This window comes from Phaenicophaeus curvirostris, chromosome 15 (genome assembly GCF_032191515.1).
Source record: "Phaenicophaeus curvirostris isolate KB17595 chromosome 15, BPBGC_Pcur_1.0, whole genome shotgun sequence".
Lineage (NCBI taxonomy): Eukaryota > Metazoa > Chordata > Aves > Cuculiformes > Cuculidae > Phaenicophaeus > Phaenicophaeus curvirostris.
This window is the reverse complement of record NC_091406.1, coordinates 10,881,306-10,906,985: the sequence shown is the minus strand read 5'-3', so window position 1 is coordinate 10,906,985 and position 25,680 is coordinate 10,881,306. Positions and strand designations below refer to the sequence as shown.

Genomic DNA, 25,680 nt, shown 5'->3' with positions numbered 1-25,680 from the left:
ATTTAAAAAAAAAAAAAAGAAAAAATGTTTTTTGTTGGGTTTTTCACTGCGCTGCTCAGATCCCATCATGTTGAAATGAAAGTAGTCTCTGTTAGAAAAAGCGGCTTTTTTTTTTCTTTGCCCTTCACCACTTCCCCTGTTATTCTGATTCCCTCCTGGATGATGGCTGGCAGCTCTTGGACAGCTTGCGCTCTCCTGGAATAGGATGTAGAGAAAGGCGTTTTTGAAAACTTGCTTTGAGTGGGGGGGAATGAGCTTCATGCACACTGCAGACTTTTTTGGAAAAAGAAAAAATCTCTTCAACCCCACTAGATGTTGGTGGTCTGCCTTGCAAGTTAACTCATCTAGGAAGCCTTTGAGTTAAACTTTCCAGCAACCGTGCTTCTTTCTTCTCCCAAAGAAGATGAATGTCCTGCTATTATATCTGCAGCTACAAACACTTCTGGTGGTTAATGACTGTATATACAAATCTGCCTGCTCTAAGACTTTCCTTCTCATAAAGTGTTTTTGATTGCTCTGTTCTGCAAATGGCTCTCCTCTTCCATATTTCATCCACTTAAATACTCCATCGCCACCTGTGTGTTGCTCTTGTTCATAGGAGTTGGAGCTATAGCTCTCCTTCCAAGGGAGATACATGCCACTGAGCCTACAAAAGTCAAGTAATTGGAAAATGAGATGTTCTAACCAGCGGGCTTCTCACCGTGAACTGAGACTTAAAACAAGCGTGTCCACTGGGACTGTCTATGAAGACGTATGTTCCTGCCCTCCAAGCAGGACCACTTGTTGGGTATTTATCCGGTAAAACTCTGTATTTGTATATTTTACAGATGAAGACCATTTGATCAGAACCATGGGGCAAATAGAGAACTTAAAATCCTGACTCCTGCCTTAAAACTTTTGGTTAATCTTGAGCTCCAAAAATTCCCCACCTGCTCATTCCCAAGTCCCTTTTTTGATTTAGGGAATTTGAATCCAGTCAAAGGCTGGAAACAATTTAAGGAAATTTAAAATGAAATAAATTTTAGCTGATGACTTTATTAAAATAACTAACTGGTCTTGTATTAAAAACCCTGTTTGTGCCTCTTCAGTCCAGGGAATGTTTAAAAAGTGGAGGTGGCTTTTGAGCAATGATTGAAATGACTGCATTAGCTGGCAATTTGTAAGACAATTGCTTTCATATGCTCTGAGCAAGAGACTCTGGTTTGTGTCCTCTCTGCCTCATGGTAATGGCTTTCAAAGATGGCTGGTACCATCAAATTTGTACTTCTTGAATAAATATCTTCATTTTTATGGTAAAACTTCTTGTATGCAGTTTGTTTGTGTGTGCCATGTAACAAACATTACATAGGATACGGTGCTAGATTTGGTGCTGACACATAAAATACACAGTTCCAACATGCAGTCAAGGGGATTCCAGTGATGTGACCTTTTCCTTCCCTGTAACTTTTATAAAATCTTCTAGAATCAAATACACCAGCTATGTAAAACATGCTTTTTAACTTTTTTCCCCTCCCCATCTCCTTTAGTCAACGGGGAATTCTAAGCCGATGTGAAGATGCTGTGAACACCAGGTAACTTTTAAAATGCATTCTGTATTTTTATCTTGTACCTCTGTTTCTTGGTTGACATTGCAGTAGTGTGTGCACATATTTTAATCAACAGCAAAGCACTAGTAGGTTCTCTTTAGACTGTTAAATTATGTGGTTTGGGTTTTTTACCATTGAGAACAAACCATCATGAACTTCTATCGGAAATGCTGTACGAAATTTCCTGTATTTAAAACAAAAAAAGGAGAAACATTTTTCCCCCCTGCATTTAAAAAATAAAAGTAATCCTGAAAATGCGATGCCTTAAGAAATAAACTCAGTGTTTTTCTTTTGAAATTTCTTCAGTAGGTCTTTTAATTCTGAGTTGCAGCTCTACAACTTTTTCATTGCTTCTCTGATATCCTAGAGACAGGTTTTGGTAATTATTTTGGTGTGTGACAACATTTTATCTTGCAAATAAGGTACAATCCGTGGAGAATGCAGGGCCTGGAGCTGCACTCACACATCCAGTGGGAACCTCCTCCGTGCCCAGCTCCTGCTCTCTGCAGATGTGCCTCTGGCTCCTTGGTGAACAGTGCAAAATAATGGATCTGTGTAATTGTCCTATAATTACATTAACTGACATGTTGTCTTAATTCAGGTCACCACTTTTACAGTCTTGATTAACTACCTAATGTATCAGAGGAGTAAAAATAATTTCTTTTTTTAGGCCACTTTGTTCTTATGTTTTCACAGCTAAATATTTCAATATTTTTCTTTCTCTTAAGATAATTTCATGGTAGAATTTATGATGTGAGTTATAAACAAATAAGCATGTGACTTTCCTGGAACTTCTTAACCTTTTCCCATACGTGTATATGTTTGGGTATATCTAATTTCTTTTATATATCCATATTCCCTTTTGTGTGTGAGTATATATGTAAAATGCCAGGCTTGTTTGTAGTCAGTTGTTCTGACCCATGAGACAACCCTGCTTCTACCTTCCCCAGCATGGACAGAGAAGTTCGTGGAGGTGATGTCCTCAAATGTGAGAATTTTAGAACTGTGTGTGATCTTTCTTTACCCATCTTCTGTTATCGTTGACCCAAGTGGTCACTTGTCAAGTTCTCAGAGGGATGTCTGTCTTGTGTTGTCACATCTGTGCATACCCACACCCTACCAAGCTGTCTCTGGTCAGCAGCTGAGGCTCATTTTGGTGTATGAAATGTGCTGGGGAACACCGGGGGACTTCACCTAAACAAAACCCCAAGAGGATGTAAGACTCTGTGTCAGAAGAGCGCAAGAGCTGAAATTTTCTGTTGCTCCTGCAGTGAAATGATGTGCTGCTTCACACCCCACAACAAACAAGCTCACAGAGGATGACTATGGTGGTTTATAGAGCTGTGTTATATGATGACTACCTTGTTTCCATTCCTAATTAACACAGAACATAATTAATATTTGTATTGTACCTATAATCATATTTCATTGAACTGTATCTCACTGGATGAACTTCCATAACATGTTACACGTAGCATGAGGGTTGTGCCCTATGGTGGATGTTGCACCCTTGCTCCTGGCCCTGTACCAAACACTACTTGCTTTGTGCTGGCTAAAGCTGCATCCCACTTCGGCTAACGTGTCCATCCTGCTCATTCTGTGCTCCTGCAGATCAGTTCTGTGTTAATACTGGGTGCACAAAGGAAAATTATCTTTAACTGTAGTCTCAATTCTGCTACTTCTTATGTTGGGGAGACAGCCCCAGCCAGTGGAGAAACTCAAGAGTCACCCTGGATGCAGTGAGGAGGATCTGGCTGAAAACTGGAAGTGGCTGGTCCTTCTGAATCTAGGCTAAAAGCATCAAGGTAACTTGTGGAAAAGGCACTGAGCTCTGCAAAGAGTGGTTCATTGTATTCACTCTCTCTCTGAATAATCCCATAAAGTTGGGATTTCAGCCACGTAGTTTATTTTCTCTGGACTCAGAGCAGTGGCAAAGGTCTGAGGTGGATGTTGCCTTCTAGGCATGCCTAAACCTCACTTCATGGGAGGTCAGTGGCACCACTTGGAGACTGGAATTTTCTATTCTAATTAGTCTCTTATGCTGTAGCCATACTGCTTCATTAGGGAAGCTCCCTAATGGCAGTGACGTTGGAGGAGGCTCAGTGCTGATGCCCTGCATGTAAGGTGAGGGGGGTGGGGAATAAATTCACTGGATTGCTGTGCCCAAGGGATAAATGGTCAATATTTAGCAAGAGAAACTAAACTGCCTCTCTTGCTTTCTCTCCACATGGACTTAATTAGGGGGTTTCATTAGCAAAGCAAACAGCATTTCCTGTTGTTGGGATGTTCCTCACGAGCGGCGCAGCGTGGATGCAGGGAGCTGCCCAAGCCCGGAGCATGCAGGCAAGTGATGCAGTACGGGAAGCTGGTAGCATGAGCGGCTCCAGCCTTGGAAAGCCTGGTCTGCTCCATTTTAAACCAGCCTTGCTTGGCGTGCATCTGAACGTGGCAAAGTGACAGCACCAGGAAGGAGGGCACTTGCTAAAGGTGTGTAACCTAGGGGTCAGGAAGAGGCTGTCTAAAATCCCAAGGAAACACAGCTATGGTGGTGCCTGAGGAAGGCAACGCTAACATCAGCCTGGGGAGAGTTGGGAGGTACGAGGCTGAAGTCCCAAGTTGCATCACTCCTTCCTGCTCCTCAGGTGCCAGTCTCTGGTTCTCTTCTTGACAGAGCACTGGCAAGGTCCAATGGAGAAAACAGAACAGGGAATGGCTTTCCTTCAGTGCCTTGATTGGTTCACTTTCTGCAGGTTTGGTACATCTACCTATGGTTGTCAGCTGAGCCCAGGGGGATGGAAAAGCGAGGCTGTGCTGTTCCCACCTGCGTAAAGGGTTCTTGTCAGGAGCTCACTGATCCCACAGGGAGGCTGTTCATGATCTCTTTCCTCTTTTTGTTGTTGTTTGTCAATGCAGAAGACTGCAAATATCTTGGATTTCCTGTAGTTCAGTTGTAGTTTTGGAAAGGAGATGGATCACCACAAGAAGGATGTTGAGGCTCTGGAGCGAGTCCAGAGAAGAGCAACAAAGCTGGTGAGGGGGCTGGAGAACAGGCCTTATGAGGAGCTGCTGAGAGAGCTGGGGGTGTTTAGCCTGGAGAAGAGGAGGCTGAGGGGAGACCTCATTGCTCTCTACAACTCCCTGAAAGGAGGTTGTGGAGAGGAGGGAGCTGGCCTCTTCTCCCAAGTGACAGGGGACAGGACAAGAGGGAATGGCCTCAAGCTCTGCCAGGGCAGGTTTAGGCTGAACATGAGGAAAAAATTTTTCACAGAAAGGGTCATTGGGTACTGGAACACGCTGCCCAGGGAGGGGGTTGAGTCACCTTCCCTGGAGGTGTTTAAGGAACGGGTGGACAAGGCACTGAGGGACGTGGTTTAGTATTTGATAGGATGGTTGGACTCAATGATCCGATGGGTTTCTTCCAACCTGGTGATTCTATGATCTTTAGCTTGGCAAGGCAGCTTTGCCCATTATAAAGAGTTGTTTCAGAGAAAGACCCCTACTCCAGCCTCTCTTTCCCTTCCCCAACTTATTCTGGTTTCCCAACTGATGCAGGAGAAATTGGTTCCATCTGATCGCCTCCAGCTCATCCTGAACATGTTACAGGCTATAGGGCACCTCCCTGGCACATGGCTGTTCCTCGACCATGTGTAATGACTTGCAGATGTTGAAGTGATTTGTAGCGGCTGGGGTTACGCAGTGGTTAGGAGGATGGGGGGAGCAAGGTGCCTTCACGGCTGTATTGCAGCCATGCTGCTCCTGTTTAAAGTGGCCTTTTAATCAGGCAGCCTCAAGATGAAAGGACAGGATCAATGCAACCAGGGTCTGAAACAGCTTATTGCAGGAAACTGCTCTAAGGGTATTAGAGAACTATTTGCAGGCCCTGAGCAAAACAGAGACTTTGATACCTCACTGAACACTAAACCACACAGGAAACAGCCTGCAAGCCCTTCAGGTCTTACAGGAGAGATGGAACAACTGTCTGTAACAAGTAATTGAAGTGGATACTGGTGGTGGAACACATAGGAGGTGAATTATCAGTAAAAACAGTAACCCAAGCACCTAGCGGCAGAAAGGAAGGGAAAAAGAAGGGGTCTCCCTCAGTTACTAATGCCTGTCTTGCTAAATGTGTTTCTGGAGCATGCTGAGAAGCTGAAGTCGTGAGGATGGTGTGAAGCTGGGACAGAGAGAAGAGATGTCTGCAGTCTATTAGTGACAGATTCTCTACTGGTGTAGCTGCAGGTGGTCATTAATCAGAGAGCACTTCAGAGCATGAACGGATTTGAAAGAGCACAGGTGACCAGACAGGGGCAAAGGTGAGCTGGTGGCAAAAACAAATTGGTGAGGGCTGGGCATGTGCATTTCTGTAAGGAGTGTGTAAACTTGGAACAGGAGGGGAGGTGATATTACCAGCTTTGTTCCCTTTCTGGTTGCAGGGAGTTGCTCCCCACCATGGAGCAGGGATGGGTGAGATCCCTACGACCTCTCCTTGGAACTTAAAGGTGGTTTAAAGTTGGAATGAAGTAGCTGTAAAAGAAAGAGAGTTTCCCCTACAGTTTGTACCTGGCAGCAGCGTCTCCAGGACTGCTTTCGGGATGGGCAGAAGCCAAAGAACAGCACTGGTGATGTTTCTAGAAGGAGCCAGGAGCAAGTCAAAGTGTGCCTAGTGAGGGACCCCTCAGTCAGCAGCTCTCAGAATGGACTGCAGAGAGCTTGGAAAATAATGACAAGCCACAAGCAGACTTGAAAGAAAATTACTTAAAGCCATTTCCGACAGTCCTGCCCACCTCCTCCTGTTAGGGGCTCCTCAGACAGAAGAATATGCCTGGTTTACCCCAAAAATATTATTTCTTCCTGTTGCTATTTTACTGTTAAAACATTTTCAATTCAGACTGTGCACTAAACCATCAAAGACTTGCTCATGAAGTCAACAGGAAAACCCAAGTTTGAGAAGCAGCTGATGAATCCACAGATTAATTTTGATTTTAAGGGCATTTTCTGGCCTCTCTTTTGACTCTAAGTTCTCTGTTTTTACTTTATCTCGAGAAATATCAAAGTCCTTGAGTTTCTTCCCAATTTCTTCTTTCCAGATGTTGGAGAGAAACCTTGTGGCTTCAAACTTGTTAAAAATCGATCATATCCCCATCTACATCCAGCGGTTGAAATGCAGGTCCCATGTGCTGGAGGATGAACTGGTTTTCAAGATGGTTCTGTTTCAGGGCAGAAAGGTTTAGAAACAGATGATAAGCACTGGTTTCCTGCTTGTAAAGAATACTGGAATACCAACCAGTGCTCACATCCAGAGAATAGAGGTGACCTCCCATTAGTCACGCCTGCAGGAAATACCAAAATCCTGGTGCTTCCTGCGGTGGAGCCATCCCACAGCCAGCCGAGCTCCAAGGCTGCTTTGAGAGGGCCCTTCCCCTCCCTCCCGTGTGCTGCATGACTTGCAGAGCTATGTGTCAGGGTTGGTTCCTCTCCTTTCCCCCGACGTCTGACCCTCAGCCAGGTGCCTTCTGCAGAGTGGAGCTGCAGGACGTGTCCAACAGCAAGGCTGAGCTCTGGGGAAACCCTGGCTTTACCGCTCCTCTCCCTCACTGCAGCCTGCTTTTCCCTGAAAAGGCACCAGTCTCTCCCCAGGACTGTGGGTGATGCTGGGGAGGCTGAAGAAGCACATCAGCATGTGCTGAACCTGCAAGGAAGCAAGAACTGATGAGTGAAAACAGATGTTCTAACCTCTTCCCCATAGGTAGTTGGAGCTGAAGGCTTGGGTTTTGAGAACTCCCTGCTAAGATGAAGAGCCTGAGCTGGGAAGAGCGTTCAGATGGTTCCTACCTTCAGATAGTTCAGGGGTGAATTTATGCCAGAGGAGCAAGGTTAGTATTAACAGTGGGACTGCTTGTTTCCCTGCTTTCCTTTTCTATGCAGCAGCAGCACAGACACAGACCCAGGGGCTTTCTTCATCCCTTGCATGCTGTGAGCAAAGATCAGCTCTAGTGAGCCGATTCCCTTTACGGGGGAGCTGGATGACGCAGACGTTCCTGTAGCGACTCCAGGACTTGTGGGGTACACACCTGGTGGGACAGGAGGATGCACACCACCAGGTAGAACCCATTAGAGCAAACCCTTCCCCTCCCATTTCGGTCCAGCAGGTCAAACAGAAGCATGATCTGGTCCTTTTTCAGATTGGTCACGCAACGGAGAAAGCAATAAAACTGCAGATCTGGAAAACAGTGAGCTCTCAAGCATTGTCTGCACAAAGCTGAGAGCAATAATTAGCAGGATTTATTTTATTTTAAATGCCCACTTCAGACTGGTTGCACAGGCAATTAAAACACAGTAGCAGACAAGAAATATGGTTCAGAATTAATAGACAGTATTAATAAGATGGGTTGATTTATGAAAGGGGCATATGCGATTTCTGCACAGAAAGCAATGTTTAAAGTGCTTGTAATTTTCTGTCTTTCTTCTATTCAACCCCACCCCAGAGGAAAAAAGGTCTTTTCCAACAAATCAGAAACATTGGGAAAATAATGGATTTTTCATTTAGAAGTGTCACTTTTAACTCATGATCCACTAGCAATTATTTCCAGTCCTAGACAATCTTCTCCAGTGCAGAGGGAGAGTCAAGCCTCCAGTTACAGAATTTCCCTCAAACTTACCCTAGTGCAAATACAGAGGAAAACAGCCCCTGCTAAAAGATCTGCAACGTGGTCTGATTCTGCTACTCCTAAATCTCTGCCAGTGGCATAAATCCATGGGAAGAGGCAATGTTCAAGCTGGAGCATCAGGGGGATTTGCAAAAAACATGGGAAAAGACTGAAGAAGAGCAGGCTGGAGGTGGGGAAACTCTGAACCAGTGACAGGGGGCTGCAACCAGCTTCCTGTGGAGAACACTACTGGCAAGAAACCCACCTGTTTTCTAACACTGAGCATGATCAGTTTATGGAAAGGATTACATGATGAGGTTGCTGCAGTACCAAGGAATTGGCTTCAGTGTGCCAGAAATCCCCTCTTGCCCCATGTTCCTGGCATCTCGCTTGCACAGCTGCAAAGATCCTCTTCATGACTGGCCTGGGTTTGTCCTACATCGATTATCTGCTCATTGTGCCAGGACCTGGTTGTCATGTTTGTACAGCACTAGTAAGCCTGACCTGGGGGCTTTGCATGCTGCTGGGATGCAGAGGATGATAGTGCTGTAAAATCAAACAGGTTTCATAGGGTCTTTGACATTTTTCCTGTCTAACAGGCAGGGAAAAAGGCAACAGAAGGGGGAAGAGGAAAGGAATAGCTTTGATGTGAGCTGAAAAAATGCATCTCAGTGGCTCTGCGTGGTTTCCTGAGCCAAACATATTTTAGAAACCCATGTGGGAGTATCCAGGCCATGCAACCTTCCAGAGCAGCTGGGGCAGGATAGAGCAGAGAGGACCTGGTGATATATGGTGTAACTGAAAGCTTTCTGGGGTATTGCCAAGCACTTGTCTTAACCAGGCTGCTAGTTAATTAGCATTACAGAGTGCTGCATTTGTTGTAACATCTGAAGCGCAGTATTTGTAATGTCTGTGATCTCTGGTTTTAAATCCTAAGCAGCGTAGCATTCTGCACATCTCTTTTCAAAACATTACGCGGGGCCTGTAATTTTAGAGCATTAATGCTAATCTTGTTTTCAGAAGTACTTACTGTTCAGGTAATTCTTTCGATGCTACAGCTGGAAATTCTCTGCCAGTGCCACAGCATTTCTTACTGACCAAAAGGAGCGAACTCCATCTAAGCTCAGGTGCTGAACACCTAAATTTCAGCTGCATCTCGGTTGCCCATGGAAGATCAGCAGAACAGAATTAGTGCCATTGCAATGACCCCTCACAGGAAACCAGACACAACCTCCGTCCCACGATTTCTGTGCTTTTTCCAGATTTTCAAGAATTCCCCTCGGATGTGGAGGCAAAGGACCCCCCCACCCCGTTCCGCTCAGCATGAAAGGATAATTCTAAAATCAGTTATTCTTACAATGCATACTCTTACAAATATCCGTAAAGAAAGCACTAAATCTGTTTAAAATGTGCAAGGTAGCATAGAGTTAAGGAATTATTTTAGACTTAGTGCAAATCTCAGTCTCAGACAAGTGGTACCATGAAGTCTGTTGGTCTGTACCGAGGAAGTCCCACATTAACAGCCACTGCAGGCCTTTGCTTATCATCTTAGCCAGGGCTTTGATGTTTCTAGTTTCCAGTACCTGACATTGTCCTGTGTGACAAGTCTGGGAGCTGTAGCTCAGAGATGGCAGCTTTTGAATGCTTAATTTTTTGTTGAAGTTAGCTGTTAGGAAGCCGAACTGCTCTTACAGTTACCTTAACTGTTTATCGCCCACTCCTCTACCAACCCAGAATGAGTCCAATCCAGCACAGCAATAACCACTGAAAACACTTTTCATCTTTCCCCTAATCCACACCAGGAATAATACCGGTAAAATCAAACTGCACTGGCTTATTTTGGTCAACAGACCCTCTGTAACTCAACATTTAAAACACAGAGCTGTGTGTAGTCTTGCAGGCAGCTCAGCGGTTCCTCCTCCTTGGGTCGTAATGCTGAGCAAGTTGTTGGCTCTGCTAATGTGTGCTGACTGCTGACTCTGGGCAGTCACAGTTTATGCTAAGGGTGATCCTTGTGATCATCTGTCCATACGATCAGAGGATCTTGGGACAGATTCACAGTGATTTTTTGCATTTCTGAAGTTTATATTCTCTTTCTCTTATCTGTCACTTGAGAAACGGTAAGAAGAAGTAATTAATAGATAGATAATTACCCTGTTTGCTGACTTGGCTTGACACCTGGGAGCTTTCTGCAAGAAATGTGTGGAAAGCAGTCAAATGGCTCATTCTCTTTCACTGCAGAGCCAAGCAAACTACTTATAGGGTATCAAATGCCAAACAAAAAATGGCACAGCCCTCAAAAAGCTGTGCTGAATCAGAGTTGCTTAGAAGCTGTTCTTTTGAACACTTTTTTGAGTGTTCAAAATTTATGCCAGCAGAGAAACCACCTCTCTGGGCCCTGATCTGATCCAAGATTTATCTTGGATTCCACATCTTTGCAGCACCTGATAAGGATAGATATTCCCAACAGATGCTTGCAGCTCTTATAGGGGCAATTACAAACATGACCGAGTCAAACATTTACCTGGGTGGTGGATGACAGAATAATGACCACATGTAGCAGCTTACGAGGTCCAGTGGGACATTAAGAAAACCCCTCCCCTAGGATGTTTGTGCTCCCTGATGCAGGTAACCCTGGGAGGTCATGTCGGCAACATCCTGGGAAGCTTTTCAAGACTTGACTGGACAGAATGTTGTCTGACCTGTTCTAGTGCATGTGACACTCCTGCTCCAAGTGAGAAGCTGACCTAGATGATCTCTGGGGGTCCCATCCAAGCAAAGTTTCCATGGTTGTGTATAATGCTGAGGTCCCCTAGTATAATAAAGTAAAAATGCTACTGTTAATAAGAATGATAACTTTAAAAAATGCATGGCTAAAACACTGGAAAATTTAAGATTAAATGCATGACATTTTGAAAGTAGTTGCTCTGATTCCGTTCTAGTCTGTTCTTACTCTAGTATTGCTAAATCCACACATTGGATCAGATCAGATCCAAACCCAGTGAAGTTAGGTGAAAAACAGTGCTCAATTATTTTCAACTTCTTTCTTTTTGAGGGATACACTTGGCTTACATTTTCAGCTTGTTTTTCCTACACCTCAGTGGGGAAAAGGGAAGAAGTAGGGGAACACAAAACTTTCTTCAGACAAGGCAGCTGAAATTCTAATACAGCTACAAATTTCTGGGAATCGAGGTTTTAAATAGTATTTCAAGCATCAGTATTGGAAAATTCCCAGTAGAGATCTGAGGGCTGATCAGACCAGGATAAACCTATTATTTTCTTAACAGCAAAGACAAGGAGAGGTGATGATCAGCCCCTGTGCTCTAAGGTATAGAAAGAGGGAACTAATGAGACATCTCCAAGCCCAGATATTCTCAAAGCGAGAGCCTCTTCTGCGTTTCACCTGCATTACACATCAGAATGGACGCATCCGCTCCTGTACCTCCATCCTTGGCTCATTAATGGGATGTGTGTATGGGGAAAAACACACACGCTGGTGTAAGCGGTGCCTTTATCACTAAGGTTTGCCTGGCCAAGCGTTTACAACTAAGACTTGTGTTAAATCCAGAGATGTTGTCAAGCATGACTGCACCATCAGGTGTTTCCCCTAGATGTCCCCATTTAATACTTGATTTCAAGTCGGTTGTAGTTTTGCCAGGGAGAGAATGTGAACCCCCACGCTTGACATCAGTCTGGTCACGTCTTCTCTAAAACAAATCCATGTCGGTGCCCGCGGTGCTGAGACACTCGAATTCCTGCTGCTGGGAGGTTTGAAAATCTTTGCGTTCAGCTGTTTTCACACAAGATCAGCTGGGTGAAGAAAGAAACATCCCTGTCTTCCCAAGGCAGCTGAGGGTTCTGGTTTTACACACACATCCCACAAGGCGAGGCACAGCCTGTGGGGATGCTGTGGGGCACCACGCTCCAGGTGCTGGGCTGAGCACAGCCGTGAGGAGTTCCAGAGCTTCCTCCCAGTCTTCGATGTTATTTGTGTTTAGCATCATCCTCTGATGCTCTGGCCTCCTCCTTGTCATGCTGGGTGGCAGGGAGACACGCAACTACCTGCCTCCGCCAGGCCGTGCTGAGCCATGCCAAACCATGTAGTGCTACATCGTCACACCGTGCTGAGCTGAACCATGCCAAACGGTGCCAAGTCGTGCTGAGTTAGGCCATGCTGAGCTGAACCATGCCAAGCCATGCCAAGCCGAACTGCACCATGCCAGATGAGGTTGTGCTGTGCCATGCTTTTTTCATGGAAAGGGTCACTGGGCACTGGAACAGGCTGCCCAGGGAGGGGGTTGAGTCACCTTCCTTGGAGGTGTTTAAGGCATGGGTGGGTGAGGTGCTGAGGGGCATGGTTTAGTGATTGATGGGAATGGTTGGACTCCATGATCCAGTGGGTCCTTTCCAACTTGGTGATTCTATGATTCCATGCTGAGCCGAGCTGTGCCAAGCTGAGCCATGCCATGCCAAATGGTACCAAGCCGAGCTAAACCGTGCCAAGCCATGCCGTGTCTAGTCAAATCATGCTGAACAAAGTTGTGCCATGTGTGCTGAGCCATGCTAACCATGCCGTGCCCTGCTGAGCTGTGCCATACTGGGCTGAGTGAGGCTGAGCTGAGCCATGCCAATCCCAGCTGTTGCAAACCATGTCATGCCAAACCATGCTGAGCTGAGCCATGCCACTCTGAACCATGCTGAGCTGTGCCAAACCCAGTCGTGACAAAGTGTGCTAAGCCAAACCGTGCTGAGCAGAGCTATGCCATTCTGAACCATACTGAGCTGTGCCAAAATCAGTCATGCCAAACTATGCTAAGCTGAACCATGCTGAGCTGATCCATGCCATGCTGAGCCATGCTAAACCATGCCAAACCCAGTTGTGACAAAGCGTGCTGAGCCAAACCGTGCCAAGCTGAGCTGTGCCACACTAAGCCATGCTGAGCCACGCCAAACAGTGCTAGGCTGAACTGCGCTGAGCCAAACTGTCAAGCAGAGCCATGCCACGCTGAACCATGCTGAGCTGCGACAAATGCAGTCGTGCCAAAGTGTGCTAAGCCAAACCGTGCAGAGCCGAGCCGTGCCATGCTGAGGCATGTGGAGCTGTGCCAAAGCCAATCATGCCAAAGTGTGCTGAGCAGGCCTTATGAGGAGCGGCTGAGAGAGCTGGGGTTGTTTAGCCTGGAGAAGAGGAGGCTGAGGGGAGACCTCATTGCTCTCTACAACTACCTGAAAGGAGGTTGTGGGGAGGAGGGAGCTGGCCTCTTCTCCCAAGTGACAGGGGACAGGACAAGAGGGAATGGCCTCAAGCTCCGCCAGGGGAGGTTTAGGCTGGACATTAGGAAAAAAATTTTCACAGAAAGGGTCATTGGGCACTGGAACAGGCTGCCCAGGGAGGTGGTTGATTCACCTTCCCTGGAGGTGTTTAAGGCACGGGTGGACAAGGTGCTAAGGGGCATGGTTTAGTGTTTGATAGGAATGGTTGGACTCGATGATCCGGTGGGTCTCTTCCAACCTGGTGATTCTGTGATTCTATGCCATGCTGAACCATGCTGAGCTGTGCCAAACCCAGTCGTGCCAAATCGTACCGAGCCAAACTGTGCAGAGCTGAGCTGGGCCAAGCTCAGTCATGCCAACGTGTGCTGAGCCGAGCCATGCCCTGTGAGCCGAGCCGAGCGGAGCCGAGCCGAGCCGAGCCGAGCCGAGCCGAGCGGAGCCGAGCCGAGCCGGGCCGAGCCGAGCCGAGCCGAGCCGAGCCGGGCCGAGCCGAGCCGAGCCGTTGCCGCGGGCGGGGCGCATCCAGCAGGTGGAGCGGCGCGGAGGGGCCGGAGGCGGCTCCTCTCGCGGCTCCCGGGGCCGCGGCGCCGTCGTCCCGCGGGGCAGAGGCGGCTCCCCGGCGGCCCCGCTGCGGCGATGGCTTTCGCTAATTTCCGCCGCATCCTGCGCCTCTCCACCTTCGAGAAGCGGCGCTCCAAGGAGTACGAGCACGTTCGCCGCGACCTGGACCCCGGCGAGGTGTGGGAGGTGGTGGGCGAGCTGGGCGACGGCGCCTTCGGGAAGGTCTACAAGGTGGGTCCGGGGCTGGGGGGCGAAGCGCGCACCTGCGGCCCCTCGGGGGCGGGGAGGGGGCGTTTGGGGGTCCCCGGGCCCTCAGCGAGCCTGGAAGCTGCGGGGAGAAGGAGCGCTCGCCGCTCCGCGCATCCCGGGCGCTGCTGCTGGGACCGGGGGTGGCGGCGCTCGGCTCGGGGCGAGGGGAGCAGAGACGCTTTTTCGCTTCTTTTCCCCTTAAATCGGCTGTTTGCGGAGCGGTGCTTTGCTAAGGCGAGGAGCTGCTCCCTGCCGGGGCTGCCGGTGAATGAATGGAGGGAGAGTTCTTGGAAGGCGGCGGTCTCGGGGCTGCCTCCAAGTTTTGGGAGCCCGCAGGGGTGACGTTGCTGGTATTCGTGGGGTCCTCCCCAGAGCAGGAGAGGAGCCCAGCTCCCCCGGAGCGCAGACATGCCCATGCTATGAATGTTTAACCATCCTGTTAGAGGATGGGGGTTTTAAAGGCCAAATACTCTGTACTTTGCACTCCGAAGTCTCTGAAATGCTCTGCTCTCCTGTGAAACGCTTCGGCGGGGAGGCTCAGCCTCTGAAAAGCTCTCCTGTCCCGTCCAGCAGCTGGGAGAGGAGGCTGGGGGCCGACTGGGGTGGGAGACCAGCATTACACTCCTAACTGGGAGCTGGGGTTGTGACTTGGCTGCTCGGCAGCTGGGTTTTGAGTGTCTCTGTAGGTAACATTTAACAAGGTGTTGCCTTTTACAATCTGGTGCCTAAAGAGAAGGCTAGGGAGGAGCTAGTTGCTTGCGGGTCAGGACAGAAGTGTTTTACCACAGCATCTTGGGATGTTCTATCTCTCTGTTGACTCTACCATGTTATTTGATAGAAATGCTTTAAAAGATCAAGCCCCGAGTATCCATTGAGTTGAAGTCTTTAGTGAAGCATCCTTTCTTCTAATAGAAGGTAATTCCTAAAAGTCATGCTTAAATCCCTAATATATTTATCCTTCCGAAAGTAGGACCAGCAGTAATCAGTGCTTCTGTTACCAGTTTACTTGTGTATTGGCAACCCATCTGTATATAGCAATGTTCACTCTTCTCCTGGATAATTTTGCTTGCACTTGCTTAGGTTTCTCATGCAACGATAGGAATGAGGTAAACGTAAGTTAATAGGCTTCTGAGATAAATGAAAACTTAGTTGAATAACTGTTTTAAATCATCCCTATTTAAAATATGTATCCAAAATAGGTAACTTTTCAGAATAAAGCTACTTTTTAAGTGGCTGGTTTGGTTTTTAAGAGTGTTTTCATACCTGAATGCCTGTTATTAACTCCAGCCTCTCACCAATACTAAAATCTTAAGAGTAACATTATGTATTGTAGGCTAAGGATGTCAGCCTCTCAAATAGTAACATCTCCTTATCTCCTACTTCTGTCTCCGTTGATTCCCATTTTGACCCAAAAGAGAATGTGGATTGTAGTAAATGGCACAGTGGAGGCCATGTGTTTATAAGCAGAAGTTCACTCTGTCTATAGCTAGTACATGTAGACAACTGTTTGCTTTTGGGGTGTTTTTAACATAGTTGATCAAGGGGTGGAGGTTAACATTGTGATAGGAATCAAAGGACAGCAGTTTTACTTATATTAGTTTTAATTCTTCATCATCTTTGCTCTCTTCTCTGCCTGTTCTTCATCCTGGCTGGCGGATGGACATGGTTGGGTTTTGAAGAGTTCTTACGTGATATTTTGTTTGTTTGAGAATCCTAAGTTATTTGGGTGCCTTATTTTACATAATAGCCAGTAGTGTTATTGCAGACAAGTAGTTTCCTGCCATGCTAAGATTTAACTTGCATATTGTCACCCTTCGTCTTTCTAAATCACCCTAGGTTGTGATGCATATAGCTTGTAGATGTGAAAGAAGCCCTCTTGTTCTGCTTAGCTGCCAAAAAAGCTGCAAACCAACCAACCTTGTGAGCAGGGAGGACATGGGTGGCCACAACACGGTGGACAATTTTAGTCATTCTCTTGATGTCACTTTAAAGTCAATTTGCTTTCACATAAAAGCAAACATTTAGAGCAAGTCAGAGTGTTTGTATGACTGTGAGAGTTGCAGGATGTTTGAAAGTTCCTGCCTCTCTTCCGCCCCTTTTCCACACACGGAAGTGCAGGGAGGTGATATGATCTGCCTGTGCCTGCATCTCATCCTACCCACCATATGTTGTGCTTGCTCCAAAGAGCTTGTCATCATTGAGCAGTGCAAAAGAATGGGATTTGTACACTGGATAGTCTGACCTGGGAGAAATTTAGGTGTGGATAGAAAAAGAAATATGCTCATTTTAGTAGGTTTTGGTTTTATGAGACCAAGTTTGAGGAGGAAGAAGCAGAGCTCAGCTGTGTATTGGTTTTATTCTGGCCCTGGAGAACACTCTCAGGGCCCTGTGTCTTAGACTCCTCATGTACTCAGCTGAGCAAACTCGAACTGCTTTGACACAGTGTTTACTAAAGTAGGACAGACTTGATTTAAATATATATTAATTAAAAATAATCAGATCTATAGCGGAGCCTGAAACACACCTTAAGAAACCTGCAGCCACTAGAAACTCCTGGGATTTCCCTGGTTTTATGCAAAGGCTTTTTTCAGTAAAAGAGGATCTGATTGTACAAGGAAACAGTGAAACGTGTTGCAGTGGGTAATGAAGCTGAAAAATAGAAAGGGGGTGGGGAGAAACTCTTTCTTTCTAGCTCTCATTCTATTAACGTCTTGTTTTTGCTAAGTCCAGCGGGTATGATAAGGAAGCGATAGCAGCCCATAGATAGCAATGCACTGCATGCCAAATACGCTTTGTTACCCACCTCATCCAAAGCTCATTAAATCGATGATCTTAAATCAGTCATTAGGCCAGCCGTTGGGAGCTGTGATCAGTGTGTGCTGCCTTGGGATGTCAGCAGCAGCTCTAGTCTTGTGGGCATATAAAAATACAAGTTCCTAACTCAAACCCTTTCCAAACAGCCTTAAAAAAGCAGAGTTATTTTTCTTTAAAAACGTTTAAGTTTCAATTCATAAAATGTATGGTTTTATTGGTTCAAAGTTGACATGGGTTTGTGTGTGCGGGGAGGGAGAAGTGGTAGCAGCACCCCCGTGAGCTGCTTTGCTGAAGCAAATGCTGCTGATCTGGGGGCCATGCAGGTGCTCGAGGAGTGTGGGCTGAGTGCTTGGAGCCACTGAGTCATGTCTTAGTCCTGCAAAACCCATTAGATGGTGCAGCATTTACTGCTGCAGGTAGTTGCATTAATGTCAGCAGGAAGAGATACACAAGGGCTCTTCTAGGCATTGAGAACACATTAGCTAGCAGGGGATGGATTGCATCTCACAAAGCGCGGGCTCTGCTTCAGGAAGCCCTAGGAGTTGCTTCCTTTGTCGTGGTGGGATTGTCTTGCTGCGCTCATGCCTCTTGTGAAATGCTATCTCCTCTTTCCAGCACACGCTGATGAAGACGCTGGCTCCCTGATAAGGCTCTCCTCTGCCAGGGTGTGGACAGGCTGTCCCTGTGGGAGTGTGGGCTGCTGTGCTGCCTGCAGCCCCTAACACGGTGAAAAAGGGGTTTGTTCACTTGAGCTTGCCTTCAAACGGCTCTCCGTGCCAGCTCCTAGAGAGATAAACTGAGCCCTGTGCTACCGCAACTCATACGCATGCCTTTTGCGTTGTTGTTCTCCTTTCTTCTTAAGATACGGCTTAAAAAGATGAATTTGGGTTATCTGCATCAAAACTGTACTGGCTATGGACTATCAATGCTCTGGTTTGAAATTTGGATAATAAAAGTCTAGTCGTTAAATGCAGTACCGCTGCCTTATAAGCCTGGCTTTCTCAGTGACAGGGCCGTGCAAAGTCAGGAGTCCTTGCCACTTGTGGACCTCTGTTTGCCGGCTGAACCAGCAAAGCTCTGGTTTTGCTGGGTTGGCTCAAGGGATCCGGCTCAGCTCTTGTCAGTTTGATTCATAAGCAGGGGGAGAGCTGAAGTTGATTGTAACTATGGCCATCAAAATAACTACTACAGCAGGGGTAAGATCAAATCATGGCCTTGTCCTTTAGAACAGCTGAAGAGGGTTTTTTTAAAATGTTTCAGCTGGGGAGAGAAGAGGAATAGGGAGACTTCACTCCCTTACATACAGAGTAATGGCCTAACAGTATTAAACAAGGCTGAACTTTAAACTTCATGTTCCCTCTAAACTCAGTGAAATGTGTGTGAAATGTATGATGCTCCATCCCCGCTGGAGTCCAAGCGAAGCTTGTCTTGCAGTCTGTGGAGCTGTATCTGTGTGGCAGGGGAGAGGGACAGCTCTCCATGGCCTAAATATTTTGATAATGACTTCAGTGTCATGGCCCAGAGCTTGGCAGTGCTGCTGACAGTGGGACTGTGGGCAGCTGCATGGAAGAGAAAGCTTAGATGAAGGCTTTGAGCTTTTCACCTTCAAGCACGTGGCAATCATCGTTCCTTGGAAAAATCCCTGCCCAGCATGTCTTATGATTTTTTCTTTTTTTTTTTTCTTGAGTGTGCAGCTTTCTTGGGGGAAAAAGGGTTTTTTTTTCTATCCTTGAGGTGCTGCTGTCTGTAAATCTTGAGTTCTTGTGAGTCTCATGTCCAACCCACCTTCACCTCCATACTGTGTGGTCTGTCTGCCTGCAGTGGATGGCTGCACTCCTCTCCACTAGCGCTTTCCACCTTGCTCAGCCTGAAATCCTGGGTGAGAAAGAATTCAGCTGTGAAAAGCAAGGACACTTAAAAAATATGAAATTATAAAGTCAGTGAGGAGTGGTGGCACATATGTGGCTATGCCAGGTTTAAGCATATGGGCACAGTGAACTGCTGCCTTGCTCAGCATCTGGTTTGGTGGCTGAGCCTGAGCATCACCCCGTTGTTGCAGCTGCTTTGCTCCCATTGAAGAGGGGAGAATGCAGTTGTGTTGAGAAGCAGTAGCTCTGTGTGCTGCTTCTGGGCCACAGGGCTGGAAGGGGCAGTGTGCCCCTTGTGAAGAGCAGACAGATGGCACTAGTGCTGCTGGAGTGGGATTAACTGACTTCTGGTTCTTGTGGGTTTGGTTGCCTTTACTATAGAAAAGGACTTTTTGTTCATTTCTCATTCATGCTGGGACCATGAGCTCAGCTCTGTTTCTGTAGGTGAGTTAGTGTCGTATACCAGCAAAGAAGCCTCTTGTCTGCTGCTTGCATTTGGGTGCACGTCTGAAGCTTTGTGTGATGCTTTTCTGCTCCTTGACTAACATATTGCTGCTTGTGTTTGTATTCTCTGACTCCTTTTCTGCTGGGCTGTTGCTGAGGCAAGAAAAGGTGTGTGCACCATACTTCGTTCACACTGGTTTTGGCATGTCTACATTGAAAACAAGTCCTTGGCCGTAGATTGAGCTCTCTTGCCTCTAGCTTGTAAAACCAGAAGAAGGTGTATCTGTGTTGTTTTTTTTAACTAACGGTTTTTCACTTGTTTTGCAAGCCACTTCCACTTCCCCTAGCCCTTGCAGAAGTGCTGCCAAAGCTGCCAGAGCAGCAGTGCTGGTCCAGCCTGGTGCAGCTGGACCTGTACCTGACCTGATACCCACAGGTTGAATCTCCGCGTGGGCTGCTGTGGGTACCCGGTGGTGCTAAACCAGGGCTGTGCCAGCCTTACTGCTGCACCCATACCTGTTTGTCACCACTCGCTCTGCTGGGTGGTACCAAGGGCTGAATTCAGCATTTGCAAAATAAAACAGGCTTCACTTATGGTGACAAACTGAAGTGGCTCTAGGGGGCTTTTGAGGCATGGAAGTAATTTCAGCTCCTAGTGACTATTTGATGGTATTGGACTATTTGACTCAAGCCTCTGTTTGTTTATTGACACAGACAGCTCAGGCGAAGTTTATCGGAAGGCAATTAATCGTTACATAATCCCCAAGAAAGATCTAAGTGAGCATTTGCTTGCTTAAAAGACACAATGGGAATATGGTGTGGAGTAGAACTATTGCTTCACAGATACAGCATCCACTGCAAGCACTGGACTTTTTACCCTTCCTTCTCTAACTCAGTGATATCTGAAGCATCAGCTCTGCTGGCATGGGGAGAAGGCTTTGAAAGGATTGATAGAGCAGTTCACACTAAAAACGTGGTGGCAAGCTATTGCAGACCAGCTTCAAAAGGATCATCCATTGGTTTGGGGGGAATACAGTGGGAAACTGGCCCCACTGGTAAGCCTAGACAAAGTGATTGGGGTGCTCTTGGTGCCAGCTCTCTTCTTTCTGCTAGTAAGTGAGAGTTCATGCAGGGTTTTCCTCTGCCTCACCTAGAAACTGGCTGTGCCTTCGGCAATGGTCCTGCCCGAGGAAGGACTGAACAATCCAGTCTTCCGGTAATGCGTTCTTTAAAGGCTTAAAATAGTTCCTGTGTTTGTCACAATCTGGATTTCACAATAGCACGGAGGGTGAGTCACAGGCAAAGGCCAAACAGCCTCTTCTGTCACCTGAACAGGCACCTCTCGCCCCTTAAATCCATAAGCTGAGCAGTGGTTTCCCTGTGGCTCTGCCTTCTGGGAATAATCCTACTCATCTCCTGTTCCCTGGTATTCCCAGTGTGTTTGGCAGTAGCATGGACAGCGCTTGTCTTGCTCCAGAGGGCTCCAGCAAAATCCTTTGCTTTGTATCCTGAAACTTGGCTCCTGGCATGACTTTCTGGAAGTGGTTTACTGGATAACTTTTATTGTATATATTTTCCTTCATGAAATATGTGTTCCAGTCCTGTTTCTGTGTAGACCTGTTGGCCATGGTCTCTGTGGTGTGTTGATACCAAAGCTGGTAGTGGCCAGAAGGGCTTTTCAGGTTTTTAAATGCCAAGACTGTAATGAATCTAACTAAAGTTCAGCAGCACATCCTGGGCACTACGCTGGCTGCTTCTACTCTATTTTTTTTTGGTGCTAATTAGCACTCCAAGGGCAAATTATCCATGGCATTAAAATGCCCAGGAGTGGAGGAGCTAAAAGATGGAACGGGATTTGTGGTTTTGAATGACGAGCTCTAGGCCACAGACTGGCATCAAACACTTACTGTTCGTGAGGTCTCACCATCTGGGTGGTTCTCTCACTTCTATCCACAAATTTCACTGGAAAAAAAAGGAAACACCATGAATTCTTCAAAGGCTGAGCACTTAGGGTGTTTTACCTAAGAACAGAAGCTCTCTGCCCGTCTCTACATTCTCTGCATGGACTTAACTGGGTTGGAGACTTAAGGCTTGCAGAAGATTTTGTATTTGTAGAACAAACTGCATGTTTTGCAGTATTACATTTAAAATGATGTGGCTGTCTAACGAACTCACTGTTGATGAGTCACCCCAGGGTGCTTTCTTGATAGTTCTTGATTTTCTTCTTCCATATCATTGTCTCTTCCTTTTTTTTTGAGATTTAAAGATAAAGCAGCCAACATGAGAGAAGCTTTCATTTCACTGCCTACAAGGAGAGGGCATGATCCCTCCTCAAGGTAGAGGTGGAGCTGCAAGGAGGCTACTGGGAACCCTTTTCTTCTCTCCCGCAGCTCTGGAGAGCAAGCAGCAGGTGCTGCCTCTTCTCAGCCTGGTGCTGTGTACCCCTTGCCTTGAAGAGTATGGTCCAGGTCTGCAGGTTACAGACTTGGAGATGCTGGTTCCTTATGCTTAACTCCTATCTTGACTTTTTGAGGTCAGAGTAGGCTGTGTTTTGCTTTCTGCTAATGTCTTGAGGCAGATTCTAATCTATTGCAGAAAGATAAGCAGAAATCAGGAAAGGGCTTTAAACCCCAAAGCATCATTTCATGCCTGGGATGTCTGAAACCAGCTTCCAGGGCTGGCGACGTTTGCATTTGGCCCATTTAGGATCTCAACCTTTCAGAAAGAATATCTCGGCTGAATACATTGTCTGCAGGAAAATACCAGTGGAGAAGCTGAAGGAAATTGCCAGATGCAAGTTGCAGAGAGACCGCTTGGTGTACTTGGCCACAATCTGATGCTCTCTGTACAAATCTATCTTGCTGTGTGCAGCTTTTTGGAGCTGGCTGGCTGCTACGAGGGGCTGTGATGCAGCTGTCTGCCTGATGGTAGGCAGCTGCCATTCCTGGGGAGGCCACTGGGAACGTGGCTCCTAGCCTAGCATCAGGGCTGGAGGACAAGCAGATGGAGAGAAAGGGAAGGTGGAGAAAATGGGCCGAAGCTCCTTAGGTTTCTAAAGTTCTTGCAATGACAAACATGACTTGCTGAGCTCGGTTCAGGAGTGCATACAGCAGCCAGAGTTCATCTCCATCTTATATGGCAGAAACGCTACAAACTGGATTTGGGTTCAGAGGACAACTTGGGAGGGGATAGACTCTCCAGCCTGTACCAGTGTTGGTTCTTTCAAAGGCAGCTGTGTGGGGCAACCAGCCTCCTCTCCATGCTGCAGTGAGCCGTGCTGGAGGAGACCCATCCCCTACTGACCTCGTGGTCTCAGGTCCCGTTCCTGCTGCAGCTTCTTTTGCTGTTCCACGGGGCACTTTGGTCCCATCTGGGAAGTGCCGTGAATGCACTCAGTTGTAGCAGTGACATTACCACAGGGACAGGAAAGTACAAGGTTTGTGCCCGTGGCACCCCTACCCACGTGAGGTTGCTGTTTCAAAAGCTCCTGTTCTTGCATCATGAGTTCACGGTGTCCTGAGCTGACTTCTCCTTGGAGATGGTGGTCTCACTTCCAGTGATATGACCTGAGCAGTGTGACCTCCCTGTGCTGGTTGGCCTGGGGGGGATGAGGGACAGCACAGTGATCTTCTCCCTTTAGGGTGGAAGCACACCTCACACAGCTCGTAGAATCATAGAATCATCAGGTTGGAAGAGACCCATCAGATCATCAAGTCCAACCATTCCTATCAAACACTAAACCATGCCCCTCAGCACCTTGTTCACACGTCTCTTAAACACCTCCAGGGAAGGTGACTCAACCCCCTCCCTGGGCAGCCTGTTCCAGTGCCCAATGACACTTTCTGTGAAAATTTTTTTCCTAATGTTCAGCCTAAACCTCCCCTGGTTCTCCATTTGCCATTCTCTTTCGTCCTGTCCCTGTCACCTGGGAGAAGAGCTCAGCACCCTCCTCTCCACAACCTCCTTTCAGGTAGTTGTAGAGAGCAATGAGGTCTCCCCTCAGCCTCCTCTTCTCCAGGCTCCCTCCCCTAGCTGTGTCCCCTGCTAGAGTGGGCAAGGAAATTAAGATTAATTGGGAAAATACATTCATCAGGATGGTCTAAAGTGCTAGAAGCAGCAGCTAATTCTGTTAGGGACATCTTTAGGGACTGAACACCAGGCAGGGTGTGCACAGACTCATATCTAAAAAGGCGCAATTGCTGGGTGTTGCTGGGTTGCTCACCCGGTAGTCGTAGGAGTAACAGTGAATGAGGTCAGGCTGCCACAGTGAACGTGTGGGCTGCAGCCCAGTTTGCAAAACCATGTCCTCCAGCTCAGCATCAGGCATCCCTGCGTGTCTTAGCAAGCCCAGGAGGGGATGAGAAGTGGCAGCCTGGCTGCCAAGTGGCTCCCTCGAGATTTGGGAATGATGGGCAGGTTGGCTCAGACCTCTCAGTGAGAGATAAGGCTGGTGGGGACTGGGGCACACATGGCTCCCAGGTTTTTCCAGATACTTGGAGGGCCCCAGCGTCCTGGAAGGGCTGAGCTAGCCTGCGACCCTGCCGATGGGAAGCGTGTGATGGCTGAACTCCAAGGGAAGCCCCACCTCTTCTCACAATATTTACTTCCCCTCCTTGGACCTCTCCCAACACCATAAGTGCAAAGCAAACACAGTGGGGCACTTCTTCCTCCAGTTTGGAAGCACCAAGCATTTCCCTGAGCTTGCTCTGCTCTACATCTCCCCCTGCTCCACTCTGCCTGCCCTTCTCTAGGCGTCTGCTGGCAACTTGGTAGGAAACAGACCAGTCTGAACAAAAAAAAAAGCCAACCTAATTTCTTCTGAAACCAACACGAGCTGGTGTCTTGCATTTGGGCAACAAGCCCAGATGGAAATGGATTTTTTCCCTGTGGTAAGGACACGGCTGTCCATGCCAACTCATGTGAGTGCCGCAAGTCTTAAAACCCAGCAGAGACTCAGGAGTCACCTTTTTTCCCTCCCTCCATTGTAAGGTTTTCCTCTTATTCCTTCCACCCCCTCACCAGCCTGTTCCTTGGTACACAGTTAAACTGTCACCTAAGCTATACAAAAATGTTCATAGGACTTGTATTTATATTAGGAATTAATCCTCCTTTCAGCCCCAAAGTAGATTTTCCAAACACAGATATGTAAACTACAGAACAGTAAGGAAGGTCACAATCAGAGCTTGCCCAGCTCCTCTGGTGATAACATCCACGGTGAGACTTTCTCCCTTGGGAGAGAGGCAGCCCTGAATGGGTGTGATGGAAGGAAAATGGGTCATGAACCGTAATCACACCATGGGGACTCTCCTGTGTCAGTGGGGAGCAGAGTGGGCGAGCTATAGAAATTTCTCCTGTCCCTTGATCTGCTGATTCAATGCTCTTGTGGGAATAGCAGGGAGTTCCTGAGTTAACAGCTCCCACCTCGCCCCCTCTCGCAGCGCGTGACACGTCTCTCAGTGAACCCTTGTGTGCAGACTGTCTCGCAAACACCCTTTTAGTGTTTGGCTGCAAACTTCTCTAATTTTTGCAACAATTTGTACAACTTGCATTTGCAAAATAGAAACTTGCCCTGGCAATTTTGGGAGAAGCAATGGGCAGTGCTGGGTGGATGATGCTGGAGCGCTCGCTCCTCCATGGGACTGGCTCCAAGGCTTGCCTGGTGCTGCATGCGTACAGATGCTTGCTTTTCTTCAGCCGTCCTTTCCCTATGTGAGATGGGGGCACAGGGAGAGTGGGATGATAAGGCGCGTGTCTGCAAATGCTTCCAGTCCAGCATTAATAACCTTTTGCTCGTGTGTGGCACCTACATGCAAAGCAGCACATGTGCAGCTATTGGTGATCCCTTCCTTGGGGGTAGGTGTTTGGGGAGGGTGTTTGTAGGAGAAGGAGGGCCTCAAGCTCCGCCAGGGGAGATTTAGGCTGGAGATTAGGAAAAAATTTTTCACAGAAAGGGTCATTGGGCACTGGAACAGGCTGCCCAGGGAGGTGGTTGATTCACCTTCCCTGGAGGTGTTTAAGGCACGGGTGGACGAGGTGCTAAGGGGAATGGTTTAGTGTTTGATAGGAATGGTTGGACTCGATGATCCGGTGGGTCTCTTCCAACCTGGTTATTCTATGATTCTATGAGCAAGCTGCTAATGAATGGAAAGTTGGCAAACGTTTTCTAGCGACTAGGACAAAGAGATTTTGATGGCTTTCTAGTTACTTGGTGAATACATTGGTTAAAGGGACTATATA

At 47.3% G+C, this 25,680-nt stretch overlaps 2 protein-coding genes across 2 annotated transcripts in view; one reads left to right on the top strand and one right to left on the bottom strand.

The window, feature by feature from the left end:
- Positions 1–6,510: 6,510 nt before the first annotated feature.
- EFCAB9 (EF-hand calcium binding domain 9) lies at positions 6,511–7,810 on the bottom strand (the record flags this gene model as incomplete). The annotated part of the gene is made up of 2 exons (XM_069869538.1): positions 6,511–6,702; positions 7,658–7,810. Coding segments are annotated over 2 exons (345 nt in total), but the record flags the coding sequence as incomplete, so codon positions are not given.
- A 6,312-nt stretch (positions 7,811–14,122) lies between these two features.
- STK10 (serine/threonine kinase 10) overlaps positions 14,123–25,680 on the top strand; it is a 50,657-nt gene continuing 39,099 nt past the window's right edge. The window contains exon 1 of the mRNA XM_069869244.1: positions 14,123–14,299. Coding sequence (XP_069725345.1) covers positions 14,144–14,299 — 156 coding nt within the window. The 5' untranslated portion in view covers positions 14,123–14,143. The remainder of the gene's footprint in view (positions 14,300–25,680) is intronic.